The following is an 11,759-nucleotide window of genomic DNA, read 5'->3' on the forward strand; positions in this document are numbered from 1 at the left end:
GGGGGGAAACTGCCACTTTAATAACACAGGGGGGAAAAGTGCTATATGCACATAACATAGGGGGAAAAAGTGTCATTTTCCCTTTATTTAATTTAATAAGAGTAAAATAGAGTGAGAAACTTAATTATGTCAAATTTGATTGAGATGAGGTTCGAACCTAAGACCTTTCTTATAGAAATTAATTGGTAAGTTAAAATTTAACGGAGAAAAGAATATTTAACGGAAAACTTAACGTATAATCATAAAAGTAAGGTTAAATTAGGTAATCTCTATTAATAATATTAATCTGAATTATCTTAACCATCTATTTGATTAAATAATTCATCTGAACCATCCATTTGATTAAATAATTTGACCGCCATTTTTTCTACCCATTTTAGGCCTAACTCTCTTTGGCTCTTATTAGTATAGTAGATTAGATTATTAGATATCTTCACTCAAAATTTTAAATTTTTAAAATTTAAAATTAAATAATGTCCGGTAAATAGGGTTAGCTAGTTGGGTTTAATCCTAATATCTCCTTTTCTCATAAAATCTTAAAAGATAAAAAGAAAAAGAAATTAAAGAAAAAGAAAGTGATACATCATGTATAATGCAAATGGAAAGGACACTCCCATATCAAAATCCGACTTGTATTAGCACAACAGAAAGAAATAAAGAAAGAAAGGGAAAAAAGGATAATGTCCATGTCACGTGCCTATCTTTTGTTTTGTTTTTTATTTTTCTTTTAAAAAAATAAAAATGATAGAACTTCATTTTTACTATTCGAAAAAATGTATTAAGTAAACTCTTCATATGTGTAATAATCTTTAAATCAAGATCGGTCTTGGTCATGTGTGATCATGACAATGGCATAGGGACCCAAATTTTAAGAGCCAAATTGTTTTATCTCTATATATATAGATAAGAAATCCTGTGAAATTAGTCCCTTAGGTGAGAAATAGGATGAAATATAAACCATTGGATTTAATTTTGATGCATGATCTCAACCATTGGATTTAAACTTTGCGCATCAAATGATCTGTAGTAAGATTAGCGTTCTTGAGCAAAATCGTCTTGAGCGAGCAAATTTCAGCTTCTCTGTTTTCTCTGTTTCCTCCTGAGCGAGCAAATTTCAGCAAGCAAATTCCTCATCCGGCGAAGAAGACGAAGTGAAGTCGACGATGGCAATGAATTCATCGAGCAAATTTCAGGCGAAGACAATGAAGACGACGATACGACAAAGCGTTGACAATGTCTATCACTTATGCGTTTCGTCTTGAACAAGCTACTCTCCGGCGAAGAAGACGAAGTGAAGTCGATGAATTCTACAACTGAACAACGTGCACTGTTAGTTGAGAAAATGTGCACTACTCGGCGCAAAAAGTTGCACTATACGGTTGAAAATTATGCACCGCACGTATTTATGAAAAAATAGTGTAATTTGTACATTTTTATTTGATTAACCATAAGAATGTGTACTGGTAGGCACAAGCCTTTACTCTGTATGGCACAAAAACATGCACTACAAAGCATAAAACTAACCTAAAAGATGGATGATAGCTTGAACTCTACGACTGAACAACGTGCACTGTTAGTTGAGAAAATGTGCACTACTAGGCACAAATATTTGCACTATACGGTTGAACATTATGCACTGCAAATATTTATGAAAAAATAGTGTGATTTGTGCATTTTAATCTGATTAACCATAAGAATGTGCATTGGTAGACACAAATTTTTCTCTGTATGACACAAAAACATGCACTACAGAGCATAAAACTAATATAAAAGATGGATGATAGCATGAACTCTACGACTGAACAACGTGCACTGTTAGTTGAGAAAATGTGCACTACTATGCACAAATATTTGCATTATACGGTTGAAAATTATGCACTACAAGTATTTATGAAAAATAGTGTGTTTTGTGCAATTTTATTTGATTAACCATAAGAATGTGCACTGGTAGACACAAACTTTTGCTTTGTATGACCAAAAGCATGCATTACAGAGCATAAAACTAACCTCCTAAGTGGTTAATAGCATGAACTCTAAGACAGAAAACATGCACAGTTAGGCACAACTAGGCGCAAAAATGTGCACCATTAGGCAAAAAATGTGCACTACACGAGTGAAAATGTAACCCCTCGGTTTTTCCGACAAAGTTAAGATTCGAGAATATCGATATAATTTTTTTTTAAGCTATGACATTTAAGAGAAGGCTTCTCGGTGCTCGAAAGAATTTTTTTTTAAAGATTAGTTATCGATAAGCTGCGAACTACGTACCGGTCACGAACCGAGAAATTTTTAAGGATATAGATTCAGTTCGAATTTTCCTAGAAATTGGATTATTAAGTATCATACGATTAAGCCTGAACTTCTAGTTAGTTCAAGAAAATATTAAATGGACTGTAAGGGGTAAATTGTTACGAAATCTGTACCTATATTTCGCGAGATACCGAAAAATTCCCAATTTTGGTGATTTGCGACGGGATTATTTTTAGGATAATTTTGGTATTAGAATTTTTCCGAATTAAGTTATAATCCTCCGAGCGTTCATCTGATTTAACCATAAACTGGCCAAATAAGTTATGATCTTCCTAGAGGCTCCATAGGGTATTGACAAGTGGCAACCAAAATCTAGCCAAGATTGGATCATTAAATGCCATGACATAAGGGGTATGGTGCACTTGCACTTGATTGCTTAATTAACAAGACAAATTCACATCATCATCTCTCACTCTCCCATTCCATTTTCGAAACTACACCATTAGGAAGAAGAAGAAAAATTAGTTTGGTCTTCCATTGTGATCAAATAGCTCCTAAGCATTCTTCCAACCCAAGAGACTAAGTGTAGGTAAGACCCTAGACTTTGTTGGATTAAATCATCATCTCTAGAACTTAAGTGTTAATGTTTGGTGCATGAAAAATATTGTTATTGTGGTGATATTTTTAGGGTCTTTGAACTCAAAGAAAGGATCTAGCAACTTCTCGGCTTTGAAATCTTCCATCAAGGTAAGGAATCCCTTAAGTCGGTTCAATCACTTGGAGGTGAACAAATGCTAGTAAATTATATGACTAGGAATTTTTACGTGGAAATTATGTGTTAAGTTCGTGGATCTGCAAGTTAGCCTAAGAAACTACACTTTGGATTTTTGGTAATTTTTATATACATGTTCATAGCTAATTTATGCATGTATGTGTTGAATTTATGCCCATATAGGCTTATACTTGTGAAAATAGTGAAAAGAAATCAGGATAGATTCTGGCAGTAGCTTCCGAGATTTATTGGGAAAAATTGGTAAGGTATTTTGATCCTATTTTTTTTAGACATGTAGTTCTATAAGTTTAGAACCTGCATATAAAATTTCATAATGATCGGAGTAGTATAAGTATGGTTTTCGAATTGTTTTCCAAAACTGGTCCAGAGAGAAAAATATTCTGGACAGCACACTGCCAAGGGAAAAAAGGGAATTTTCTGTGTTTATTCGTGGATCAAAATGACCAAAACTTTTTATGGACATCAAATACTATAAGTTGGGGTTCTACCATAAAAATTTCAAGTGAAAAAGAGTTAGGGAACTATTTTTACCGGCTCAATCTTTCGGACTGCGCCAACTGAAATTTCTGGCAGATTTGACGCGGACTCGTTTTCGACTTGTTTTTGACCCGTTTTTTTCCCCGATGTTTTTAACCCTGAGCGTTGCGTTGTTTTGGAAGCCTACGGGCATCCGGGTGAATTTTTGAAGGCCCAAATATTATTTTTGTGCATTATATTTATTAACTTGGAAAGTACTTGTGTTTTGAAAATTATTATATTTATTAACTTGGAAAGTACTTGTGTTTTGAAAATTATTGTGTTTATTAACTTGGAAAGTACTTGTGTTTTGAAAATTATTGTGTCTCCTGTCTTGGAAAGTACTTGTGTTTTGAAAATTATTGTGTCTCCTGTGCTCGAATTTCCATAACGAGACTAACACTAACCAAAGTGTGTATTTTGGGGAAATATATTTGATCAAGTGTGATGGTTATGGAGTCGTGTGATAATAATGAATGGTGAGGGAGTCTGTATGATTAATCTATACTGCAGAGCGAAGTTTCTTCGCTGAGTGAATGGTGAGGGGTCTGTATGATTAATCTATACTGCAGAGCGAAGTCTATTCGCTGAGTGAATGGTGAGATTTTTGTATAATTGATTCATACTGCAGAGCGAAGTCTATTCGCTGAGTGGAGTTGTGAGAACTAACTGTCGGGTGTCTCGAACAGTAGTGTGGGTGTTGTGTTTCTCACGTGTGAATTAATGGCTGTGTTATGTGCCGAAGTTACTTATATAATGTGGTATTGCTTGTTGTTAGAATGTTTGCAGGTAGACTGCGACTGTTGGGTAACGTTTATCTTACCCTATTTATTATTAATTGTTGTTTTTGAAAACCTTTGTTTACTTTCGAGTGACAATGGATTTCCTTACTTAGCCGTCGCGCTAACTACACTTCATTGTGTCCTTTATTAGATGCAGTCTAGCGTGGGCCCCTGTGGCCGATGAGCTCTAAATAGGATGGGAGTCGAGGTTGAAGATTACTCTATCCTAGAATAGACACCCTGGAGGGATTATTTCCATATGTACATATCTGGATATTGATATGGTTATTTTAGGTTGTAAGTTTAGCCTTAGCGTTTAGGTATAGGAAAGATACCTAAGCGTGGCGGTAACACCCAGTTTTCTGCTGGTTAGACACTTCCGCAATGTATTATATTTTAAGGATTTTGTAATAAATCCAAGATGTGAAAATTGGGGTGTTACAGAAAATTATGCACTACAAGTAACTATGAAAAATAATATGAGATAATTATGCCCTTAATGATGCGCGTGTTTTAAAATCTGGAAGGCAATTTCATACGTTGGATTGAATTAGATCTATGGCTATAATTCCATCTTATTTCTCACCTAACGAACATAATGTACATGAGCCCCTTCTTTTATATATATATATATATATATATATATATATATATATATATATATATATATATATATATATATATATATATATATATATATATATATATATATATATATATATATATATAAGGTTGTAAGTTTAGCCTTAGCGTTTAGGTATAGGAAAGATACCTAAGCGTGGCGGTAACACCCAGTTTTCTGCTGGTTAGACACTTCCGCAATGTATTATTATTTTAAGGATTTTGTAATAAATCCAAGATGTGAAAATTGGGGTGTTACAGAAATTATGCACTACAAGTAACTATGAAAAATAATATGAGATAATTATGCCCTTAATGATGCGCGTGTTTTAAAATCTGGAAGGCAATTTCATACGTTGGATTGAATTAGATCTATGGCTATAATTCCATCTTATTTCTCACCTAACGAACATAATGTACATGAGCCCTTCTTTTATATATATATATATATATATATATATATATATATATATATATATATATATATATATATATATATATATATATATATAGTGTTGAGTTCAAGTGTGGACGCGTCTTAACATTACTATGTATACATATATATACCACTCAGTGTTAAAAAATGCACCACACAAATATGCATGCACCGTTAGGTACACATCACCAAAAAACAAACCACTAAATATGAAAATATACACCACACAGTGTTTGAAAATGCACAATTAGGGACAGGGTAATTATGGTGCATTATTTTGGGTGTGTGGTGTGTTTTTTTGGTGTTTTTGTGTATTTTCATGTGGTGCATTTCCTAACATTGAGTGGTGCATTTTATAACATTGAGTGGTGTGAACTGCACCGACCGCATCGGAAGGCGCGACCACAGTAATTACATACGTTTCTAAACTTCACGTATTAGTTTTAATTGCTATTGAAAATAAAATTTTAGACTAAATTGATATCGAAAATTTAATAATGATTTTGTATCTAAATATTCATTAAGAATGTCAAATTTATGTTAAATTTGAATTGTATTTAATTTTTTATTTGTTGAATATTTATACATTATATTTTGGTAAAAGTTTTTAAATGATTATTACATTTTTATTTTATATTCCCATTTTTATAATAAAAATAAAAAAGATTGTCCAAATTCAACTATTAAATATGTCTCTTAATTATTTTTAATTATTGACATTGTCCCAAACTATACATAAAAAAATAAATCGTACTAAAAATACCCGATACGACGACTTCAATCAAGAAAGTGTACTGTTGACAAAATTAAGTTAAACTAGTGAACTTCAAACGCTAAAATATACTCTAGCTAAAGGTATCTCCAACCATGCAAAATGAGAACAGAAAATTGGGGAGAAGAGTTGGAGGAGAGAAAATTTAGGAGATATTGTATTCTCCGGAGAAATTGTTCTCTCGAGTGAATACTGACATGTTAGGTCAAAATGTATTTTTTTAGTTTATATTCTTTTCATAATTTTAAATTTGAAATTTACTTTTAATTTTTTAGTTTAATTTATCTGTAAAATTTTAATTGCATTAATTATTGGTATATTTAGTATTTAGAATTTTGTATTCACATTTGAATGTTTATTTATTTCGTAGACGATTTCGAAAAAAAATTTTAATTTATGAAATTATATTTGATTCATTTATGAAATTATATTTTTTAATTTAAAAATTATTTTATTTCAGTATTTAAATTTATTTTTATTTAAAATAAAAACATTATAAATATAATGTTGAACTATTAATTATAAAAAAAAAGTGAATAAAATCATAGATGATGGGGAGTGTTGAGCATAAATAAGATCTATCTACTATCTAGTATATACTAATAAGAGCCAAAGAAAGTTAGGCCTATAATGTGTAGAAAAAATGACGGTCAAATTATTAAATCAAATAGATGGTTCAAATTGTTTAGATTTATATTTTTTCTTGAGATTTCTTAATTTATCTTAATTATATGATTATATGTTAAGTTTTCCTTAAAATCTAGAGCACATGCTTTAATTGGGAGGAGTATGACCAAAAAACAATCAAACAAAGTAAAAAAGGGGAGAAGGTTTGAAAAAAAAAAGTGATAAAGAAAATTATATGGTAATGTAGGAGAGTTAGGCTATGTTTGGCAAACCTAGCTGAAAAGGTAGTTGAAAGTTGAAAAGTAGCTGAAAACTGAAAAGCTATAAGCTCAAAGCTGAAATCTGAAGAGTTGTTAAGCTAATTGTTATGCTTAAAAGTGTTTGGTAAAATTAGCTTTTTGATAAGCTGATAAATGTCAAAAGACTAAAAATGACATCTTCATACAATTTAAATAGTTTAAATTTAAATAGGTTTGTTTATATATTTAAAAATAAAATAGTGAAGTCAATATATTTTAATAAAATATAAAGCAAGAACATATATTTGAAAACATATAAAGTAAAACAAAATGTTTATAATTCATAAGATCAATTCATACAAAAATCAATGTTCCAACAAAAATGTCAAACTGAAATTACAACTAAACATATTGAAGAAAAAAAGTCAAAATGTTTAGCCAAAAAGGTTTTAATTGGGAAGTGTAAATGATGTCATTTCTTTAAAATAATAAAGTTAAAGATGGAAAAAAAAAGTTAGGTAGCGTTCAAAAATAAACTCTTATTTTAAGCTACTAGCTTATTTTAAGAATATTACCAAATAGAGCTTATAGCTTATTAGTAAGTTAAAATAAAGTCAAACAGAGTTTAACATATAAAATAAGGAGATAAAAGAGAGAATCATTGTGATGTGCTGATCATTCTTTCGGAGATGTCACGTGCCTATCTAAGAATGAGGGAGTGAAGCTTCTCAGGCGTCTAGGACCCAACACCGATTTTTTCGAGATATGACTACCGGCACGTGGCAGGCTGCTATGCGTAGAAGGTGGGTCGGACCCATAGCCCATTAATTACAACACAAACTTAGTGGAGGGTCCATATAATCCTACGTAGACTAGCTACTACTGTAGTATATTCTACAAGTCCATTGCCTAGCTATGAACCTTACTAGAATATTAGCATTGTTTCAAACTTTAAGAATATTCCCATATTGTTTAAGGCTCAATTCTCGTGTCTGTTTGTACTTTGTAGTTTGTACACTACATTTCCTTCTTCGAACTTAATTTTAATATTTTCAATTATTTAGCATCAAAAAGTTATTCTTCTACCTATATAACATCCCCCAATTAACCAACTAAAATATCATAACTCGAAAACCCAGAATGGCTTCTTCTTCTACTCTCTCCGTTGAAGATTTCTTGGGAAGTTTCCACTCTAGAAGATTGCTGCCAACCCATGTCTCAGGCTTGATGGCCGTGGCAGCGCCGCCGGCCAGCGGGGACGGACGAGACCCGATGACGGCGGAGGCGGTGGGTGGAAACGCATTTGACGCGAATGTTGTGATGGTCCTGTCGGTGCTACTGTGCGCCTTGATTTGTTCGCTTGGGTTGAACTCCATCATAAGGTGTGCGTTAAGGTGTTCCAACTTAGTGGTGGCGACCGGCGATCAGCAGAGGAGTGGCGGCGGCGACCCTTCGGCGAGACTGGCCAACACGGGGATCAAGAAGAAGGCGCTCAAGACATTCCCGACGATAAGCTACACGAATGAGGTGAAGTTGCCGGGGCTTGACTCAGAGTGCGTGATTTGCCTGTCGGAATTCACCCCCGGCGAACGCGTGCGAGTCCTGCCCAAATGCCACCACGGTTTTCATGTCCGCTGCATAGACAAGTGGCTCAACTCTCACTCCTCTTGCCCCACTTGCCGCCACTGTCTCATCGAAACCTGTCAAAAAATTGTTGGCTGCGCCGCCGCTACTCCTAGCTCATCGGAGGGGAGCATAGCGATAAGGATTGAACCACTCCCCAGAGAAGGTTTGATATCTAATCATCAAAACTAATAGCTGATCCACCTCAGCTCATCACATTTGTAGCTCCAGATATTTAGCACTATATATATATGTAACTCCATTGTAGTCTTCAATCAAGCTTAAAATCAGATCCCCAACTGTACATTCAATCGTGTATAAATCTTCAATTATTTATTTATTTTTCTTCCAACTCCACAACAAAGTACACGCAAGTTCTTCCCCACACAAATAAAATAAAATAAAATAAAATAAAATAATTACGTTACGGAACCCAAAATTATGATTTATGAATGGTTAACTTTTTCTTCTTGTCATTTTATCAAAAAGAAAAATAGAGATATATACTAACATATGTTTTCTGAGTCGACAGTTCACAATTGTAAAATATAATTTATGACATAAAGACAAGTCCACTGAGATCGTTTAGCCGGTGTTGTGGTCTTGTGGAGTCAGGTTAGCTAATAGATGGTTTCCGTTTGAGAAGTGGGAATTCGCCGCCAATCAGCAGAGCTTTAAGAGTCAACTGTGGCGTTGCTTTTGCAATTTTTATATGTTCTTAGAGGGAGCTGAGCCAACCCAATGGGGTAGCTCAAGTGGCAAGTGAGCTCTCTTTGTGGAGAGGAATTTTGGGAGAATCTGGGTTCAATTCCCATAAGTGATGATTCCCTCGGAGCGAACCTGAGTGGATCCCGGAGAGAAACACCTGTAAATTTACAAAAAAAAGGAGTTGGGCCACATTCTCAAAATATGTTATAAAATTCTTCTTTTGATTTTTTATTTTTTTAAAAAAGGAGTTGGGCCACATTCTCAAAATATGTTATAAAATTCTTCTTTTGATTTTTTATTTTTTTAAACCGGAAAACTCGCAATAACTAATCTTTACTAAAGATGTGTTTGGAGTATATAATAATTTAATAATAAAAAAATGACATTACATAATTACGTAGTATTACTTTTATAATAGTATTGACTAATTCCAAGTGTAATCATCGAGTGATAATTAAAAGTTACTCTATATTTGTTAATATGTTTTATAATATTTTTTTTTAGTACTGTTGACTCGGTTACAATGTATTATCTGTTCATTATAATATTATTAATTCAATAATAGCGTGGACCTTTTTTTTTCGACGATATATGCAGCGATTATTGATGAACGGCGGCGACTTCCAACATGGCAGCTACAAGCAGCACGTCGTCTTCGTCCTCAAACGACAAGGAACAACAACAATGAAGTTCGACAGGTGGACATATTGTCTTCCCCATCAAAGTCTTCACAAAGATCTGCATTTTTTGCGTTTGTGGTGGAAGTCATTGCTGCCATTCGTCAGGGAGAAGAAGGGTTTGGGGAGAAGGGGAGAAGGTTTTTTTTTTTTTTAATTAAAAAATTAAATGACAAATTTGTCCTTGACTTAATTCATTCGCCGGAAAATAGTTGTCGATGACCGAAATTTGTTCGGAATGACCAAATGTGGTAGGGATTTAAAAGTCGTGAGACCAAATTTAGAAATTTTAATAGTCAATGACCAAATGTGAAAATGGTGCCATACTCGTGGGACTAAAAGTGGAAATAACTCTTAATATAATTATCACCAACTTTACAGTGGAACTTTTAACACTATACGGTGCACTTTTTTTTTGATCAACAATGGAGGGGGGCTACCCCAAGGAAGAAAGTATTTAACTACTCTCCCTCACTCTTTGATTACAAGTGGCATGCGCCATATCGTTGAAGTATTCCTCTTCGCTACCAATGGGGCAGGTGGTAAAAGACTTCCAATCTTCAAAACATTGTGCTCCCATTGAGGCAAGGCAGTCAGCAACCAAATTTTGCTCTCGGTAAATCGCACGGAGAGTGACCCTCCAATCTCTTGTGAGCCACCATCTCGCCTCGTCAATATACTGTCTGATTGGTCCTCTACCATTATCCCCTTCATGAATCCATTGGACCACTTTGTTGGCGTCTGTCTGCAATTCAACATCACGAATATTATTCTGCCAGGCCCATTCCAATCCTTTGACAATAGCTCTAGCCTCAATAATTGCTGAATCCCCATAGTCCGTCTTGCCCATAAACCCTTCCAACCACTCTCCTTTCGCGTTCCTGATGACCCCTCCGTAGCCAGCTTTGCAAATACTCGCTTTGACACTCCCATCAACATTGATAGTATACCTGTGGCTACTTGATGGTTTCCAACTGAGTCGCACCACCTTCTCAATTATATTTCCACCCTTCCGAATGTCGTGACGGGAGAATGCATGACTTACCTCTTCATCAGCTTCCTTTATCCAGGCAGTTTTCCTTTGGATATCCAAATGATTGTTATTGAAGATTCTTTCGTTCCTCCACCTCCAGATCCACCATGCTGTAATAGTGAATGTGCGTGGCCAGTCATTGTCCTCATTCCTGCTTAGTTAAATTCTTGTCTAGCCAGTCTTTGTAACTCAGAGCATTCCAATCACTGCACTTTTGCCGCCCTGCTACAACTCTCCAGACTTCCTTCGCATTCCTGCACTTTCTAAGAATATGTTCGGCGGTTTCTGGTTCACCTGGGCAGATGTCACATGTGTCATCATTTGTGATACATCTTCTCTTCAGTTCGGCCTTTCCAAGGATTCGGTTGTGAAGGGCCGTCCACATAAAAGTCTTAATTTTATTAGGGGTTTTAATTTTCCAAAGCTTGCTCCAGACACTTCCTTGCAAATTATTCTCAATACCCTTTATTAGTAAATAAGCAGAATTTATAGAAAACTTGCCTGAGGCTTCCTTGGTCCAAAAGAGCTCATCAGCATCGTTGTCTTCGTCCAAAGTTATAGTTTCAAGAAGCTCTTTCATATCATTCGAGATGAATGTTAAAGTCTCCCACTTCCAACCCCTACTAGTATCCCAGAGATCTCTCACCTTAATGTTAGTATCTCTTGGTACCAATCGATCTCT

At 34.5% G+C, this 11,759-nt stretch overlaps 1 protein-coding gene across 1 annotated transcript; it reads left to right on the top strand.

Annotated features, from left to right (window-relative positions):
• Positions 1-8,045: 8,045 nt before the first annotated feature.
• On the top strand, positions 8,046-9,011 carry LOC116013920 (RING-H2 finger protein ATL78-like). The gene has a single exon (XM_031253887.1). The coding sequence runs from the start codon at positions 8,177-8,179 to the stop codon at positions 8,849-8,851; it is 675 nt and encodes a 224-aa protein (XP_031109747.1). The 5' UTR covers positions 8,046-8,176; the 3' UTR covers positions 8,852-9,011.
• The last annotated feature ends 2,748 nt before the right edge of the window (positions 9,012-11,759 follow it).

The sequence above is a fragment of the Ipomoea triloba genome, chromosome 3 (assembly GCF_003576645.1).
Source record: "Ipomoea triloba cultivar NCNSP0323 chromosome 3, ASM357664v1".
Classification (NCBI taxonomy): Eukaryota; Viridiplantae; Streptophyta; class Magnoliopsida; order Solanales; family Convolvulaceae; genus Ipomoea; species Ipomoea triloba.